A 19010-nucleotide genomic window follows, 5' to 3' on the forward strand; every position below is an offset into this window, starting at 1 on the left:
CTATTTTATGCCTTGATTGTCAGGCAAATAGAAGCATTTCCACCAACGGTCCACTCCGCTTGGCCGTTGATTCACGTGATATTTCGGACACAGGCTCCGTTGAAAGGAGTGGAGAACTGAATTGACGTCCGAACGCCTAAGGTAATTCATCTCCAAGGTCAATCTCTGACGAGTAAGGAACCAAGGTAAATCTACCAACCAAGCTGAGGTACTAGGTAAGGTATCTAGTAGGACCTGAGTCAAAACTCAATGACCCTAATGGACCTTTCAGCATGTCGTCTTGCTATTTGTCCCTTGGTCTTTGAGTTCCCGGTGACCATCTCATCTTTGTTGCTCTGCAAGGCCATCGGTTTACTCGGCGCAATGCCACGCATCCTACCTACATTGTGCTCATGCTGGTTGCGCGGGGTCCTAGACTACTCCTCTTTACTTTCTGGAAGTCTACCTCGATGCGGGGCTGGTAGTAACCGCTCCTATCATTAATCGAGTCATCAACCTACAACAGGATGATGATCGCGATGCAGAAGCTGGTGTCTCTCAGCTGTTGACGGACTGGCATCCTTGTACCTACCTATACTTCCTTGGCGCGGAGTAAACTTGTGTGCAACCATGTCCTCCACCGCTTCATGGTGAACCCCAAAGGCCTGGTCCCGATAGGATGAACGACTACCTACCTTACTTGGTCATCCACCCTGGCCTGTGAGTGAGTATAAGAACGTGCTTCCTCCACGAGTCGACTTGCATGTTGGACAGACCTTCTGCCTCCAGCATCTCTGCTGTCCACTATCACAGCATTCTGTACCAACATGGCAAGGTCACTGTCTCTCTTGATTTCCTACGGTCTGGTAGGCCTTGTTGGCTTCGTCCAAGGCCAGACCTTTGATCCCAACAAGGCTACTCCCGAGACTTGGGATCCTGCCAAGGTCGGTACGGACAAGACGACAAATGCCACCTATAGAAATCCAGTTATGACCCAGAACATTGGAGACCCATGGATGACCACATATATGGAAAATGGGGAAAACTGGTATCTATTTACGTACACCACCAACGACAACATCACCCTCAAGCGCTCCAGGGCTCTCACCGACAACTGGGACAACGCAGAGAGCCGTGTCATCTTCAAACCGGACCCCAAGAGCGGCGAGCCGTGGTCCACCAGTATTTGGGCGCCCGAAATTCATAACATCTCAAACAGATGGTATGTCATGTTCACGGCAACTCCAGACGGGGATAATCCACCACCCATGCAGGATGCCTTGTGTCCCTACAACTGTCCAGCCGTGAACCACCGCATGTTTGTTCTGGAGAGCAGCGGATCGGATCCATGGACCTCCGACTTTACCTTGAAGCCCGAGGTTAACACGTATGACCAATTCGCAATCGATGGGACGTACTGGCACTACAACGGCCAGATGTATCACATATACTCTTGTTGGGAAAACGCATACTCGGCCTGGCCTGCCAACCTCTGCATCACGCACATGTCGAATCCTTGGACCGTCGACTCGAGCCTGGCAGATAGGCGCATCATCTCTGTACCCGATCAGCCCTGGGAGAAGACGCCCTATGGTAGCACAAACATCCGCCTCGCCTCCAACGAAGCGCCTCAGCAGCTCACCAATCCCAAGACCGGTCAGCAGTTCCTCATGTATTCTGCCGCGCGCGTCAACACGCCCTTCTACTGCCTGGGTATGCTCGAACTCGTGGGAAACGACCCAATGATGCACACGTCCTGGAAGAAGCACACGGACGGTTGCGTCTTCCACCTCAACAGCGCCGAGAACATCTACGGGACCGGCCACGCCAGCTTTGTGACGTCGCCCGACGGTAGCGAGAACTACGTCGTCTATCACGCCCAGACGACACCCAAGCCCAAGGCCGACTTGTACCGCACGGCACGTATCCAAAAGTTTACGTGGGATGAAAAGACGGGTGCGCCCGTGTTCCCAGCCGCGTCCAATGGTCCGTTTCCTGTACCGTCTGGCCAAAACGGAAAGAAACCGGCCGCAGTGAGGTCAATTCGAGGGCTGGGCGAAATCAGAGGCATTTAGGCGCTGCTAGATGGTCTTTGCAAAGGCCGCTTGGTTCATAAATGAGATAAATATCTGCCAAGCTGAATATTAGTGATCATCATATTCTTCCAATTGTTCCACAGGCAGTAATGGTTGTCGGCGTTGGATCGTCTACATGCATAGTAGTCTGCCTCACAAAAGCTACAATGGCAATTGAATTCTCATCAAGCTCCTCTTACCGGTAGAGTTGTTGGCAGTAACAATCACCAGAAGTTTTACCCTCATAGAATTTGAAATCGACCGACGGCTTACTACACAGTACTCAATGCTTTGGCTCGAGGATCTACCCGTAGTGGCCTTGGCGCTAAGCGGTTTACCCCTTGTAACGACAGGGGCCCTAGACATGTATGCATTTGGTAGGTACCTAGGTAGGCATCATCAATCAAGAGCAAACCCTCCCACTCTTGAATTCAGCTCCTTGAATAAAAGCTCATGTCTAGTCTTCTGCCAGTCTTTTAGTCCCAGAATTAGACAATGTAAGCTTTGCAGCTTGATTGATCAATCAATTAATCGACATGCGCTTGATCAACGCGGAAACCCTAGAGCTGGAGGAGTTTGTAGGTGCAGCGCCACCGTTCGCCATATTGTCGCACACATGGGGTCGTGATGAGGTGACATTTCAGGACTGGCTCGACTGGCAGCGTTCTAAAAGTCTCTGCCGCGACGGTGAGCTTGCAGTTCATACAGAAGAAAGCACCAAGAGTTTTGATAAGAAACACCCTCAAGGTTCCGGATTCTGGAAGATACTCCACTCTTGTCATCAGGCACGTCAAGATGGGTTAGAGTACCTCTGGTGCGACACCAACTGCATCGACAAGTCCAGCAGCGCCGAGTTGTCCGAAGCGATCAACTCCATGTACTCATGGTATAAACGCTCAAGAGTGTGCTATGCCTACCTCCAGGACGTCCCTCCTCCACCCGCAGATGTGCCGAGCGGGAATGCCTATCTCTGCGAGGCCGACTCGCCATTTCGACGAAGTCGTTGGTTTACTCGCGGCTGGACGGTGCAAGAGCTCGTGGGACCGCTGCACGAGATGAAGTTTTATGCCAACGACTGGACCTGCCTCGGGACTAAGGTGACGCTGGCGCCGCTACTGCAGGAGATCACGGGGGTTCCAGAAAAGTTTCTGCTGCGGGAGGAGGGTATCTCGGGCGCCGGGCTGGCGCAGAGGATGTCGTGGTTCGCCAACAGGGTCACCTCGCGCGAGGAGGACATTGCATATTGCATGCTGGGGATTTTCGACGTCAACATGCCTCTGCTCTACGGTGAGGGTTCAAACGCCTTTGTGCGACTGCAGGAAGAGATCATCAAGAAGTCGGACGACCACAGCCTGTTCGCTTGGAAGTGGGTCGTCGAACTTACAGACCGCGCAATGAAGAGCAGTACCACGTTGAGCTCCAGCCGTGGCGGGACAGCAGTAATGCCACGCGCAGAAACATTTTCAACCTCATCCTCTACGGTTATAGCCGTCCAAAAAGGGACAGAAACCCCCACTTTCCCTCGCAGCTTTCCCCATTTGCGACTTGAGCATTTACGGCGAGAGAAACTGTGGCGCAACCCCTTACGACCTATGCTCCTTGCCCCAGATCCGATCTGCTTCTACGCATCGAGGTGGATGCCAGTATTCGCGCCCACGGCAGAGGTCGCGCCTTTTGCCATCAACAATGCCGGGCTCTCAATCACACTGCCCTTGTTGGACCAAGGAGACGACAACCTCGTCTTTGCCGTCCTGCATGCAGACGAGAATATAAAGCTCGGCTGGCAGCGGGGATGGCAGCAGCTCAAGTGCATACCACTGGTCAGGCACACCGAAAAGACGTATAGATACACAAGGACCTGGTTCCCCGAGCGCTCCATCACAATCACCCGCCGGCGTAGCAATACAGCCGATGGCGGCAGAAACGTGCAGGAGAATCGGTTCGCTGAGCCCGAGGTTAGGACTATTCAGGTTTGCCGTGACTACCAGCAGGTCCCATTTTACTATCGTTCTCTTGGCTGTACTAAACTGCCTCGGGGCTTCTGGTCGTTCTTCCCAAGGAAGTACAGAAGCTGGCAGATGGTGAGCGGGTTTGTCACCCTAGGGGGAGTGTTTAACGAGTACGGTATTTTCTTTGGTGACGGTAGCGAAGTCAACCAAGCCGCGTTGGGAGACACGGGGGTGCTAAAGCCGTGGAAGAGCAGCGTTGCCGGTGGAATTCTGGTTTTTTCCTGTGCGCTGAAGCCCGATCGACGAGTGGCCGTTTTCCTCGCCGTCGAACGCCTGCTCCCTACTGGGACGCAGGCCATCGCCCCAAGGCCCCTCTGCGCTGTCTTACATTCTGGAAAGGGCGGCTCGAACCTCAGGGCAGCACCAAGTCAGGAGATGTTTGACAAGTTGTGGAACGTGACGACCGAATCACGGGAGCGCAGGAAGCTGCCGTGGGACGTTGCTGAGTGCAAATACGCCCGGGTGATGGTGCACAACGAGGCACCCATGAGTCTTGCGGATGATTCTAGAATCTTTTTGACCGAGATTCTCTTCCTTTAGGCTGCGAATGCCACCGGTTAAGGGGAACAAGCCTGCATAGGTGGGATAATCTTTCAGTACTGATGGTGGGACAGGATCCCGTCTGTTTGTGGTCTTCCCCCTTAGGTTCTCTGAGGGATAACGGGAGCAGGTTGGCTGGAATGAGGTCCTTGATGAAATGGATATAGGTTCCTTGGGAAAGAAAACACTCCGACAAACGACAAACGCGACAATATCAGACAATCTATCCAAGTGGCGACTGACAGCAAAGATTGACGCGCTTCCAAACAAGTTGGGAAACACAAATTTCCAATACGGGCAGGATCAAGTGAGATAGAAGCGTGTGTTTGGACGCAATATTAAGTGGAAGGAGCGAAAGAAGACAGAGCGCCCTATACCCTAAACACCCACTTGGTCTGTACAACGACAGACGCATTAGTGCCACTGCACCTGCACCTACATCTGTATCTATATCTTTGGTCCGACATGAAACTTTACTCAAAACTTCCTCAGATTACGGTTGGTCATAATCTGCTGTGGCTATTTGCTGAGATGCTGCCCCCTCCTTGTTTCTCGAACTTCCAAAAGAGGGAGTCGTTGAAGCCCAATCGGGCCTCAATGAGCCGTGCCGCGAATCGCATCGGTGGACCAATTCAATCAAGCTGATCCGTCGATGCAAAGAGGAGAAAAAGGAGAAATACAAAGGTGACAACCTAGTCAACTACACTTTCTTCTGATTTTTGAACTACAAACACCCCGACGCCTTGGCCTTGATGTTACCAGGTTAATATCATATTATCTTTCTATCATTCCGTTGCATTAAAGTTTAAGTTTGACCAGCCCCTCGACCGCCAAGGCACATCGCATTTCAGACTCAGGAGGGTGCTTCAGCCAGTCTTCAGGGCTCTAGAGTAACAGCATCAACCGCCTTTCTATTAGCATCTCGGACTTTTATATCAAAGCAATCCTCAGTCGCAAGAATGGCCAAAGACAAAGACAGCGGCCGCAAGGATAGCAGCAAATCTAGCAATGAAAAAGGCGGCACCAACGCAGACACCAGACAAAAGGCCGCGGGCAGCTCAAATGAAGCCAAGACTAGCACGAATGCGGATTCGGATCGAATATGCAAGGTGTGCAGCTGCATCAAGGCTTCCGAGTTGCATGCAGACACGTGCCCTTACAGATGACGCGCGTGTCAAAAGACCCGTCTCGACGCTTATAAGCAACAAATAAGCGCAGGCACAAACCCAATATACATGCACAAGTCTAGCTGTACCTAGTTGAAGGGCTTCCAAGGGGTTTTCTTGCTTATCGGCTGGTGATTGGATGACATTCTCCATGAGATATGGGATGAACTTGCATGCGCCATCTGCAAAAACACTGTAAGCCGCATGATATTTGGAGTATTTCTCTCCGACTGTCAATCAACTTCTGACAAATATCTTGCTAGTTCGTTGTCAATGATGGAATAAATAATTGTGCAAATCTGTCTTTGAGGTCCAATGAATATGAGGCCAGAGAATACCCCTAGCAAGAATGCAGAACAGAGTTTCGAGGTTACAAGCATGGGCGCAGCGACATAGCGAATGCATGTACCAAGTAGCCGGGCAGCTTACAGGCAGGCAAGAAGCAAACACAAATTTTCCATTAGCTGCAGCTGTAGAGGTCAACTAACAACAAGCTTTTCAGATCAAAGTATATGAAGAAAATGTCATCTCGAGCATGTGAGATATTATGCATGAGTGATCTTTCTCGTGATTCTGTTGGAAGAAATCCACAAAATCCATCCTATAAAGGAGACCTGTTTTTCTTTCTTTTCTGGGACTTGCACATCCTCTTGATTGTACGCGATGCCTAACTTTGCACGTTTTACCAGGCAGCCCGAGCCAACAAGAGATTGTTTATATCTATTTATCTACAAGCTTCTCCAGTCGTTTCATTATCACCGCGACCTTCCAGGCAGTCTTCAGAAAATAAGTATGGCCACTGAAGGTGGCCACAGAAGCTCCAGTCCCGACACTCCCGACTTTAAGAGACACTTTTCCATCACTGCTCACGACGAGGCCCTCATCAGCGAGGCCGCCAGACGCGCCAAGATGGCCGCCATTGAGATCACCTCCACCTTTGACAACACACCCGCCTCATCGGGTTGCGCATCCACAAGCGGTGCCACCGCTGGCGGTCAGAGCACCACAAGTCCAACATCGTCCGCAGCAAGCGGCGGCGTCATGGAAGCGATCGCCACATTCAAGCAAGATACCCCCAGTGTCGCACCCAGAGATGCCGCCACAAACACCATCACCAACGCCAACACGAACACCAATACCGACACCAACATCACCACCCAGCAACCACAACACGAAGGTCGCAAGCTCCCCAACCCAACCCCGCTGGGTCTCTGTGCCTTTGCACTAACCACTTTCGTACTGTCGTGCATCAACGTCAACGCTCGCGGCGTTCACGTGCCGCACATTGCTGTGCCCCTCGCCCTCGGCTACGGCGGTCTTGTGCAACTCCTAGCAGGCATGTGGGAGATGGCTGCCGGCAACGCCTTTGGCGCCACTGCGCTCTCATCCTACGGCGGCTTCTGGCTCGCCTACGGAATCCTCCTGACGCCCGGCTTCGGCGTGCTCGGTCCGGGAGGCGCCTACGAAGACGACGGCGCGATCGAAAGCTCGGCCCTCGGCATCTTCCTGGCCGGCTGGTTTGTCTTCTCCGTCGTCCTGACCCTGCTCACCCTCCGATCGAACCTGGCGCTCTTTTCCATGTTCTTGACCCTCGACTTGACGTTTTTGATGCTCGCAGTCGCCGAGTTTGCGAGCAGCGATGGCAGCGGCGAGGCGGCGGCGGTGCTGGCCCGCGCGGGTGGTGCGTTTGGGCTGGTCACGGCGTTTCTGGCGTGGTATAATGCGTTTGCTGGGTTGGTGGACGACAGGTCAGTATTTTTGTGTTTGACTACTTTCTTATTGCTGTTCCACTATGAATGCTACTGGACATAAACTGACAATTGTGATGCTTACCCGTGATCTCTAGCAACTTCTTCTGCACAATTCCGGTCTACCATTTCCCATGGTCTGAAAAGGCGAAAGGCATCAGGAACAAGCAAAAGACAGAGAGGGAGATGGTGTAAGGAATAGATACGACGATGGTATTGACACTCCGTGTGGGTTCTTGGTTTGTCTTGTCTCCCTTTAGTTCTTTGTGGCAGCTTTTCCCTCTTCAAGGTTGACATCTCCGGGAAACCAGCAAGTAAATTTGAGATCGCAGAGTGATGAACTGAAATAGCCGTATGATCCGTATACCATTAGAGTAAAGACGTGTCTCCGAACAGGCAATGTTATAGTGAAACTGGTGCCATGCTATGAATGGCCGCCATACAAAAACATTACAGAAAACATGAATGATAGTATATAGTAAAAGATGGGGAAGAGGGGGAGAATGGAACCAAGGGAGAAGCAAACGATGGAAAGCTTCTACGGAGTATGTGAACATTCGCTAGCCTACACATAGTACAGTGTGCAAAGTCACGAGGCATCAAGTTGACGAGTCACCTGAATTTTAACGCAACCTTGATGGACATGAAGACTGGGATTCACATGCATTTGAAAAGGGGTTCGTGATGTCATATGGACGGTCACAGGCCATCGATTTCGTTGATCGCCAAAGGCCCACGAAACAATTACCAAAGGAACCAGTCTCAGTCAACGAGGGATAAATGTCCGAATTTTATGATGTATATATATATATCAATTTGCAAGGACATATCCCTTGATGTGACGTAAATGCCTACAGAATACATAACTTCTTATATCTCTCTTCTTGAGCTGACATATCTCGCTGCCTCCTCGCCTGCAATGCGACCATAGACCACACACTCAAGTAGCGAGGACCCGCCCAGTCTATTGTCACCATGTACACCGCCCGTGATCTCCCCCGCGGCCCAAAGACCTTCAATAGGTCGCCCCTGGGCTGTAGATGACAGAATTTGGGCCTTGTCGTTGATGGCCGCTCCACCCATGGTGAAGTGGGTGATGGGAGTAACCTGCCCAATACAAACCTCCTTTTCGCTGTCCACATCCCCGCCCTTCAAGCTCCAGTGCCCAAAAGCTCTGCGACCGAAAGGGTCTGGCTTTTCTCCAGCCGCAATGTCGCTATATTCCCGCAGTGTCTGGCGTGTGATCTCATCCAGATCACTGATCTTTTTCTTAGCCATGAGGCCCTTGAAAATGTAGAATCCTAGATGAGCTGATGCAGCTTCGCATGACCCAGGATCTAGAAGCAAAGTCACTTCCCACTGCTTCGGCACAGCCTTCTCGTCAGATGGCGGCTGGGCCATAATGACAGAGCTGACATGTTCTCGTGTATCCATCTCGTTGACGAAACGTTTCCCATGACGCAGCAGAATACCTCCTTCGCCGCGCAGCATCTCAGCCGCCAGGATCTTTACAGGGGCATTCGGGTTCGCCGGGTCAACGAACCCCGTCGGATGTACCTGAATACTATCCATATCCACAAGGATGGCTTTGGCGTCAGCCTCCAGTATATTCAATGCTGTAGCTGCACGAGCGTCGTTTGTGGACGGCAGAGGGCCGAGGTCGGGTCGGTGCTTGATCAGGAGACCTGTGGCGTCACCTGCAAAGCCACCGGCGGCAAATATCACAGGACCCAGGGCTGACGCCGTGGTTCGGTCCGAGTCCTGAGCTGGGGCGCCACTGGTGTATTCCACCCCTACCACCGCAACCTGATCGTTCTCACCAGGCTTTGTCAGCAGCTTTGTGACCTCGCAATCTGTCCGAAGCTCGAATCGACCATCCTTGCCCACCTCGTCCTTCAACTTTGCCAAAAGTGCGCTGACGATGGCAAAGCCAGGCGGAGTCTTGCCTGCGCCGCGATGCGTTCGCGGGACACTGTGTCCACCGAGCTGGGTGACCACGGAGAGATCGACGCCGACGTCGTCGTGGAGAAAGTGAACAGCGGCTGCAGACCTTTCCGTCAGGTTCCCGATCAAGCTTTGTCTCCCGTGTCGATCCAGAAGCCCGGCAGAGTTCAAACGTGCACCGGCCGACTTGAGCGTGTCATCGCGAAACAGGGCGGCCGAGTCCCAAGATTGCGTCTGGAATCGCGTTGGAGCTCCATTAATGCCGCTTGATGCCTTGATGCTGTTGCCGCCCGGTTTTGCGGCTCGCTCAAGAAGCAGGACCGAGGCGGAAGGGCTGGCTGTCAGTGCGGCATGGGCAGCTGAGAGACCTGCCAAGCCGGCGCCGACGATGATGATTTGCTGTGCAGGTTGTACTTTGACCGCAGCCATCACTTCTTTTATATACATGTCACGGTATGTGTAGTATACCGCTACCAGGGGAATGAGGATGGCTAGAAATGTGGCAAGTGCTTTGGCTGTGAGGCGCCCGGTTGGCATTACTCACTTGTATTTTAGGATTACTGCGTTGAAGTGAGTGATTCTGTGAAACGATAGCAAATACATACTTTTCAATGAAAGATATGTCTGCTGTTTTCCTTATGTGACATTCTCGGACAATATCTCTCCCCGGCGGGTTCCGCCAGAAATGCAGCAGTCAGACCACATTGGCCAAACCTCACCTGACCAGTCCGTGGTTGCCGATCATGCAACGAATGCACTGGAATCATCGCCTGATATTGGAAGCTTCCATCATGCCAGTGCAGGATATCACTAGGAAATGCGAATGAATTGCAATCTATTCTGTTGTGGTAGACAAACATCCACTTGAGACCGACATAGAGCGTAGTGTGATGTGTTGAAGATGCAGTTCGGCTTCAGCTCAGTAATTTGCGCTCTGGGTCTAAGTCTAGTGCCTTCCAGCCCTATGAGCGGGAAGCTTCTAGCACTGATTTGGGCATACTTTGCCGAGCCCCACCTCCCCGTAATTAATCCATATCTGGTATCCGGGCAGGCATCTATTGAAAATTCACATAGTCGTATACAAAGGTACTATGTACACCTCACCTCACATGTAGCTGGTGACTTTTTGTCCACGTCCTGTTGGTCAGTCCGTGAGGTAGTAGACACTGAGCTTCAACATATATAACGAGGGCTCTCCTGCCCGTTTAGTTCCATTGAGATCTTCTCTCCTTCCCTGCTTTCCCCCAGGGCCAGCCCCGAAGCTGGCCCGACCCTACTAATCAACCCCTCAAGCGGCCGAACCACCTAAGAAATTCACGCGGAGCCTTGTTTCCACGATAACGATGGACCTACAAGACCTCTACCCCTATCCCAAGGAGTCATTTGTGAGGCGGTTGCTTTCAGAATCTCTTATACATTACCTTCTATGATAATTCTAAAAAGCGCAAAAAAGAAAATCGCTCTCGCCCACCTAAGAAACTCCCTCTAAGCGTTGTTTTCACGCGAGGGTCACAAAGCCTCAACCGCCAACCTAAGCGATTTTCTTGAAGCGGTTGCTTTAGACATTTTACTCACGTTTTCTTTTCCTACAAAGACCCTATGAACTTCAAAAAGTTATATTTCACCAACCTAAGAACTTATACACTACAAAGCGTTTTGACACATTATTTTTACTCAATATCTTGGCTGCCTGACCGCCCTACGAGACCTCGCAGCGTTTTGGCCTCTCCGCCTTCACGTCATCATCCCTGAATCACAGACGGTCATCCTACGAACTTCTGTCAGTACTTGATTCTCATCGTCTTTACTACAATCACATCAACGCTCTTTTTTTTTTTTTTTTTTTTTTTTTTTATCTTCAAAGCGCTGCGCTGGCTTTGACCCAGACACCTAGAACCTTCAAGAAGCGTTTTGTTTTCCAGCATCTCTTTGACAACACATCTTCACAAAGTAAATCTCGATATTTTTATTTCGACAAGACTACCCAAGGATGCCATTAGCGGTTGGATTTCCGCCAGCAGCCTAAGAACTTCTTCGCAGCGGTGAGTTTGGATAGGCTAATGTTTAAGTGACAGCTGATCTTTTTATTAGAAGTTGAGATACTCTTACTGAGAGCTCGGACATTATCGAGAACTGGGGTGGCGCTATTCGGAATGGGAACTTTGTTATTGAGAGGTGGGAATACTATTATTAAAGCCAGGAAAACTTGAATAAACATATTCGCTCAGATGGGTAGAGAGGAACAAAGTCAGTTCACAGTTCATGACACAAGACAACCGACCAAACTGCAACCCCAGAGGTCGCTATATTGAGATATCGTGAAGCACATTTCTACATACTCGGGTACCTATGACTACCAAGCTGCCGCCAGTGATTGTTCCAGCTGGAGTCCCCAATTACATTGGTCATAAGAACAAAGACAATCCCAAACTAAACTTCTCTGCGCACTATTCTTCTCCCGAAAAGCAGGCCTTACCTTCAAAGGCAAGCCAGCCGTTCCAGGAAACATCGCACAGACAGTCCTACAGGCTGGCTTTAAAGCATCTCCCAAGTCCAGTACTGTTCAATCTAGATTTCATAAACTTGACCCTGAACGCCTCTGAAAATTCACATGTTCCCGTCCAGCCCCTGGTCAGATACCGTTGCCGCCTGATTAGGCCCTGCGGTAGCCACCTCCCCTCCTCTGCCTCCTCTTGTCGTCCTGGTAGGCAAAGTCGTTGGCCTCGATTCCGCTGCCGCTGACGCTGCTGGAGGTCAGCTCAGGGATGGGATGGTGGTAGGACTTGGTGCCGACCTCGCTGCCCGCGTCTTCGGAGCCGACGTAGGACCCGGGGACGTGGTGGCGGTGGCTGCGGCGGCGATCACGCTCGCGCTCGCGGTCGTCGTCGTAGGCCGTGCTCCCGCTGACGACCGAGGACTCGTTCTCTTCGATGCGGCGCATGGCGAAGCGCTCGCGGTCGTCCGTCTGGCCACGCGCGAAGCTAAAGTCGCGACGGGGCGCCGATGAGCTGGAGCTGCCGGCTGACGACATGTGCGAGCGGCCCTTCTCCTGCAGCCTGCGGGCCTCGGCGCGGATGCGCTCCTGCTCGCGGTCGGCGACCTTGTCTGCCGTCGAGTAGACCTTCCTGATGCCGCCGGACTTCTTGTTGGGGGTCGAGGTCGGCGTCCTCTGGCGGTCGCCGAGCAGCTCGCTGGCCTCGGTGCGCTCAGACCTGGTGCCGGCGCTGCTAGCGCTCGGGTTTGTCGATCCGTCCCAGGTGCTCGCGTCGCTCTCTGCGTTGATGCCGCCGACCCTGGCCGGCCGCTCGTGGCGGTAGTTGCGAAGATGTTCCTTTGCCTGCTCCTCAGCCTCCTCGTCGATCAGCGCACCATCTGCGCCAACCTTGCGACTGTTGTTACCCTCGCCACGCTTGGCCGCATTCTTTTCTTCCTTGGCCTGGGCCTTCTCCTCGCGGCGGCGCTCGCGCTCACGGTCTCTGGCCTCCTTCTTCTTCCGGCGGGCCTCACGAGCGCCGATGTTGGAGACACCGGCCGTGATGCCAGTCATGTAGGTCGAGTCGGTGATGTCTGTGCGGCCGTCGTCTCCATCCCGGTACCTGGTGGAAGCGGAGACGGTCGTGCGGTCGTCTACGTCCTTGTAGATGCTGCCACCGCCGAGGTCCGTAGAGGGAGTTGCGTTGGAGAGAATGGTGCCATTGGGGCCGCGCCGGCGCAGCACCGTGGACTTGTAGTCATCCCAGTCGTTCTCCTTAAAGTAGAAGCCACCATTCTTGGCCCAGAAGAAGAACCAGATACCAAGAATCACAAAAGATGCTCCAATGAAGCCAAACAAGACAAACATGACCGTGTTGTTGATGTTGTGAGGGTCGACGACTCCCCGGGATGGATCTGGACGGTTGTCATCCTGACGGCGTACGAGGTTGTGGGCGGTGAGCACTGCACGAGCAGCGAGCGGACCGAGCGACGTCGGGTCGACGACTTCGGCTGGCACGGCTCGGCCGAAGAGGCTACCGATGATGGCCGGTGCCATCTTGATCGGCGGTTTATGCTATGTCAGACGGCCAAGAGCTGATGTGTCTGGTAGAATGAGGTCAAGTTCGATAATTGATATAGAGGAATGTTCTTCCGTAAGGCAGGCAGTCGATACGTAATTTTTGCTGCTCCGAGCTAAGTTGATTGTGAATTTTCTGATTTGGTGAGGAGAATAATTGCCGACCAAAGGTTGGAATGCGTCTCCAATCACTATCAATTCCGCCTCCGAAAATGCAAAAAAGTGTAGGCGGTGTATGCTGCTGTCGTTAATTTGCTTGCAATTCGACAAACACTGCAAGTTGACGATAACGATCTGACTCGATCACCTGAGAGAGAGAGGAATGAGTTGGACCTGTAATCTTGGCCCTGTGCCGTAACGTAGACTTTTTGCCGTGTTTCCACAGAAACCTGAGCTCTGCAGTTCATGGTCAGAGAATAAATGACGTCGCGCTGAGAGGAGCAGGTTGAAGAAAACAATGTGGCCGGTGTTGACCGGGCAACAGACTGCGGACCAGCTGTCAGACGCGTTGCCCCGCCACAGCCCAATTAAAGCCAGGCAGGTATTCTGACAACCCACGGTTGAACAACCACCTGCCACCTGCACGCCCCCTTTTACTCACCAACAGCAATTAATGTGACGAGTACCTATGGAGATACATCTCTTTGTCAAAAATAAAAGTGGGTAGTCACAGTTATTCCTTTGCTGCAAGAGCCCAACTCATCCCCATGCCCCCTTTTTTTTGCTCCCATCTACGTCGATAAGTGGAAGCTACGTGTAGCAGCCTCTAGGAGGCGCCGAGACCTAGAAGCCAGCCCAGCCACTCGTCGGGCTGCATTTTTGGGTTTCAAGCCGCGCAACTCAACAACCAGTCGCCCCTGGGGGGTGTAAATGCTATTCCAAACCATCAGGTGGAGGTAAAAGGGGCTTGCGATTCTGAAAGCAAACGGAATGGACAGCATTTTGACAAACAGTTTCAGTAAAGCCTTCTTTTCTTCTATTAATACCCAGCTGAGGGCAAAGAACTGCATTCCTTGGCTGCAAGCCGTTTCATGTGCGCGGTTTGGGACGGCGCTTCTTTGTCAATGCCATGCTTCGATAACCATGGCCAATACTCTGTGGTTCTCAAAATGGTGCTAGCTGGACAAATTCGGATTTTTTGCTACTCTAAAAATTACCAGAAACACGTCCCGAAGCTAACTTGATGAAATCGCGTGTTTCTCAACAGTATCATCATCACAAACCATAAGGTACCAATGGCGTTATACGCACACAATAGAGAAGAACAGTCGGGCGAACAGGGGCGGGATTGGTTTAATTGAGTTTTGGGGTATATCTGGCAAGTAATAGGGCCAATGAAGATTGCGCTGCCGCTGTCTAGGACCAACAATGCGAAGTATCATCTTTCCAATTGTTGCCCAACCGGCGCCTAATCGAAACATATGCCCGGAGAATCTGCGTATCTGCAATGTACACAAGAAAACAGATCAGGTTTTCGGTCCCATAGAGCCGTGCGTGTTTGCTAGTTTTGTATACAATCTGAAAGATTACACAAATATATCGCACAAAATTCCGTCCAAGTAGAGAGCATGGAAAAAAGAACAAACGATGGGTATAGGGCCAGGTGGAATCGTTCCAGCACGGTTCGCTATTAGTTTTCAAAACATTGCGGCCGGCCTTTTTCAGAACCTTTGTCGTCGTCTCATCATATATAAACCCTTATCCATCCAAGTCGCAACGAGGCGAGGTAGGAAATTATAGGAGATACATAGGTAGGTGTCAGGGGTAAACAAATCCAAGACGGAACCACATAATACTTGCGGAAGTCCAGACGCCGCATGAATTAGTCGCTGGCAACAATCTGTACATGCCATGTCTGAGACTAAGCCGCTCGCAACGCAATCAAGAAAAAAAGGGGGGTGGGGGAAGATTCCAAGGATGTGACCGTTTTATGCGCAACAGTGTTGGTTACTCCAGGTGTAGAAGAGAATAAAAGTAAAAAGTCGCTCAAGTGTCGTCATCATACGTCGTTACAAATGCCATTAGAAAGTGTCCAGCCGAGGGGCGAAGAAGAGAAGAGGTGAGAGTTGTTTCCGTGACCTGGGCTCCAAAAGTGTGTGATGGAATCGATGTGGGTGTTTAGATGAACCATTCAAACCAAGCTTGTACAGTTAACCAAAACAACGACCAAATAAAAACTCGATGCCATCAGATGTAGTTGTCCCGGTAATTGTAGTGTGCGTAGGGGTTTCCAGAATTGTCGGCTGGAGGAGGCAGTGGCGGCATGCGATGTTGGTAAGATGCTGGCTGTGTGTCATACTCCAGGTAGTTTTCATAGCCACCAGCTCTGCTATAGGAACCGACGTGAGAAGATGTGCGGGGCCTGTGAGACGTCGTCGGCCTGGCGGGCCTGCTAACCCTGCGATCATCAGCAGGATCGATATAGCTGGACCTGTCGCTTCCTTCGCCGATGGCGGCGGAATTGCCCCTCGAGAAGTTGATTTCAGCACCCTCCTTGCACTGCAACTCAGCCCCGCCCATCTTGAGGGTAGCGGCCCCAACAACTCGAACGGTGAAATCGTCGCCTTCGTCGCTGTATCGCGTAGTCCGAGTAGTGGCTGACTTCTGCACAAAGTCGCTCTCCTCACGACTGGCGGAGCTGCGTGTCGAGCGGCTGCTCGGAGCAGGACGTGACCGCCGCTCTGCCTTTCGCAATGCCTCGGCTGTCAGGGCGGCCGGTGGACCGCCTTCGACGGCATCTTGATAGGCCTGCGCAGCAGCCATTTTGTCTGCCGTCTTGTTCTCGAGCGGAGCTCCGCCGCCGTAGTAGGAGTTCCGGCGGTTCCGATCAGGCCTTGTGGTAGCTACCTCGGTTTGGTAAGCCCCATGGTCGTAACTCATTGGGCGTCGACTACTGACGCTGGGGCGCCGCATCCTGGCGCGCTCTTGAGCATAGTTGAAGGGCTCGAGCTCAGCAGATGTCGGCGTGCGAGGGGTGAATGGGTTATCGCCGGGCCCTCGAGGTGGGACAAAAGGGCCGGTAGATATTTGCCTCGGGGCGGTTGAGTGCGGCCTGGGCGGAGGTGGCATACGCATCCTGTCCTCCAACCGGGCCTGTTCTTCGCGCTTTTTAGCTTTTGCAGATGACCGACGCTGGATGGAAACGGCAGGAGCACGATTCTCCTGGTCGTAAAGCCCATCATCATAGCGAACCGGGCGGTGACCCATCGCGGAAGCAGACCGACTGTGTCCCATTGACATGGATTCGAAACGGCTTTCTAGAGACCGAATCGGCTCCTGCGGCGGAAAGTATCCTCCCATCGACGGCGGCGGGGGCGGCTGCGGCGGGTGCATGTGCTGTACAAGATGGGGCATTCCCCATGGTTGTGGAGGGCCCTGTGGTGGAGGATACAGAGGTGGTGGGAAAGATCCTGCCATTGGAGGAGGTCCCGGTGGCATTTGGTGTGGAGGAATGGGATGGTGAGTTGCATACCTCGCGTTGGCCAGTGGTGGTCGCGAGGTAGTATTTACGTGGTAGCTGGAATGACGATATGAGGGATCCCCAGTACCAGCACGTGGACGTGAGACACCTGGCATTATCAAGGGGTCGGCATCAACTGGGCTTCGGCCGTACCAAGCGGCGTCTTCCTGGTGTATTGATCTCCGAGACCTTGAGCCGTGTCCTTCTGGGGCGGCGCTGTAATATCTGGACGATCCCTCGGCATAAGTCACTCGCTTCGACGTTGGTGATTTGGGATGATCCCTGGTCGACTTGCGCCTGCTGACATCGGGCTTTCGATGGGCCCGCCGGTCGGCAGAGGAACTGCCGCTCCCGCTTCCACTGCTGGATGCGACTGAGCTGTCGTCAGACGAAGGAGACAACAGTGGCTCTGGCATGGATCTGTTGCTTCGTGCCCTCCTAGTGTTGGAGATCTCTCTGCCAGGGCTCCCGGGCGCGACCGAGGCAGCAACTTTGGTGCCTTCGATGCTGTTGTCGTTTTGATCTGCGTCTTCACAATATGCAGGCTGTCGCCCATAACCATGAGAGTTCTCGCTACTAGACATGGCGAAACCGCACACGTCGTATCTGTAGAGGCCCTCCTATATAGCAGGAGATGAAAGTGGTTGGCCAAGGGCCAGTCAGCCTTCCAGGCTATGCGGTGTACGTTCCGTTTGCGGGCAGTTGCTGTAGCGGTGATCAATGCCAAAGGGATGTTCGCTGTCTAGTATATTTCTCGGGGGATATGGTGTAGTGTACTCGAAATGGCCAGCCTTGATCCGTAGTAGTCGTTTGTCCCGTTTCATGCAGCGTGCTTGGTAGTTCTGATGTGAGAAACCGAGAGTGGGGATGACCCGACGGTCTGGGAGTGACGACGAAGCGCTCGTCGAGATCAAGAGTTGACAGACACCGGCGCTTAATCGCGACGTCTGAGGTGCGAATGCACCAGAGGAGGGGTTGACAACGACGACGATGTTGTTCTTCGTCGCTTTGGCGGTTTGAACTCTGAGTTTAGAGTTCTTGGATTGTGCAAGCAAAGAAGGCGCAACGAAGAAAGCGGCGGCTGGACTTTTTTTTTTCTTCTTTTTTTCTCTGCTGGTTTGGGTGGGAGGGGATGAGATGGCAATGGAGTGGGTGGGTTGGGTGTGTGGGCAGAAGGAAAAATCAAAAGGACCAGCGCAAAGGTCAGAAATGGATGTATGGGTCCGTTGAATATGAGATGTGAGTGGCTGCAGCGGGATGGCTGGCTATCCTCCTTTCCCAAAAGTGATTGTCCGGATAGGCTTTGTACAGTTCAGTGGGGAGGGATGTGTGTTGTAGAAGGTAGAGGAACACAGTGAGAAGAGAAGGGGAGACGGTCGGGAACAAGGACCCAGAGTCCCTTGACTTGGTGGAGGAGGGGTGTGTCGTGGGGATTTCATTGATGGGACCGTTGATTGACGACAGAGGCCCAGAGGTTCCACCGTTGGCAGCAAGCAACCTAGCTCTTTGAGTGGCAGTGGTGGGGAGGGAAGGTGCCACGATTGCTTCCCCGTCCTCTTTTCATTTTCCTTACCCGTACAATGCCTACCTTACCTACTTGCTAGGTACCTTGCCTAACGAGCAATCGATAACAAACGAGCATTCGGTAGGGCGGGATCCTTAACTCTGGGGTTAGTCTAGTTAGGTTCAGAGCTGGAAGAAATTTGGATCCAACTTTGCTTGGCTGAAGGTGGGCGGTACTCTAGTTCTCTGGTACCTTACCTTACTTCGAACATTCTAAAATTACTGGGTAAAAAGTGACGGTGCGATTGACCGACAGCAAGTCTCATTTTGAGGCTAGCATTCTAGCCGTGACCCCGATTGCCATTTACGCACTTGGTCCATTTCTCTCCTTTCCATTTCAACAGACCATGTGTTTGTTTTACTTTTTCGAGTTTCGTTGCCCGTTCAACCTAAGCCGACTCAATCCCATGCTAAGGGTACCTCCTGTAACCTATTCAAACTATCAGAGTCGTCCGACGTCGGGCATTCCGTCCTG

General features: G+C 52.4%; 6 protein-coding genes across 6 annotated transcripts; 3 read left to right on the forward strand and 3 right to left on the reverse strand.

Moving 5' to 3' along the window:
* The first annotated feature begins 167 nt into the window (after positions 1–167).
* On the forward strand, positions 168–2504 carry MGG_09223 (alpha-N-arabinofuranosidase 2). The gene has a single exon (XM_003709795.1). The coding sequence runs from the start codon at positions 807–809 to the stop codon at positions 2052–2054; it is 1248 nt and encodes a 415-aa protein (XP_003709843.1). The 5' UTR covers positions 168–806; the 3' UTR covers positions 2055–2504.
* Positions 2505–2590: 86 nt separating this feature from the next.
* On the forward strand, positions 2591–4603 carry MGG_09224 (uncharacterized protein; the record flags this gene model as incomplete). The annotated part of the gene is made up of 1 exon (XM_003709796.1): positions 2591–4603. The coding sequence occupies one exon, from the start codon at positions 2591–2593 to the stop codon at positions 4601–4603; it is 2013 nt and encodes a 670-aa protein (XP_003709844.1).
* A 1958-nt stretch (positions 4604–6561) lies between these two features.
* MGG_09225 (uncharacterized protein) lies at positions 6562–7911 on the forward strand (the record flags this gene model as incomplete). Its single annotated transcript, XM_003709797.1, has 2 exons — positions 6562–7517; positions 7616–7911. The coding sequence occupies 2 exons, from the start codon at positions 6562–6564 to the stop codon at positions 7710–7712; spliced, it is 1053 nt and encodes a 350-aa protein (XP_003709845.1). The 3' UTR covers positions 7713–7911.
* A 387-nt stretch (positions 7912–8298) lies between these two features.
* MGG_09226 (fumarate reductase) lies at positions 8299–10326 on the reverse strand. Its single transcript, XM_003709798.1, has one exon. It carries the CDS (start codon positions 9996–9998, stop codon positions 8388–8390), a length of 1611 nt encoding a protein of 536 aa, XP_003709846.1. The 5' UTR covers positions 9999–10326; the 3' UTR covers positions 8299–8387.
* Positions 10327–11737: 1411 nt separating this feature from the next.
* MGG_09227 (uncharacterized protein) lies at positions 11738–13912 on the reverse strand. The gene has a single exon (XM_003709799.1). The coding sequence runs from the start codon at positions 13489–13491 to the stop codon at positions 12115–12117; it is 1377 nt and encodes a 458-aa protein (XP_003709847.1). The 5' UTR covers positions 13492–13912; the 3' UTR covers positions 11738–12114.
* An 868-nt stretch (positions 13913–14780) lies between these two features.
* MGG_11761 (uncharacterized protein) lies at positions 14781–18129 on the reverse strand. Its single transcript, XM_003709800.1, has one exon. The coding sequence runs from the start codon at positions 17554–17556 to the stop codon at positions 15700–15702; it is 1857 nt and encodes a 618-aa protein (XP_003709848.1). The 5' UTR covers positions 17557–18129; the 3' UTR covers positions 14781–15699.
* Between the last annotated feature and the right edge of the window lie 881 nt (positions 18130–19010).

Source organism: Pyricularia oryzae, chromosome 1, assembly GCF_000002495.2.
Source record: "Pyricularia oryzae 70-15 chromosome 1, whole genome shotgun sequence".
Classification (NCBI taxonomy): domain Eukaryota; kingdom Fungi; phylum Ascomycota; class Sordariomycetes; order Magnaporthales; family Pyriculariaceae; genus Pyricularia; species Pyricularia oryzae.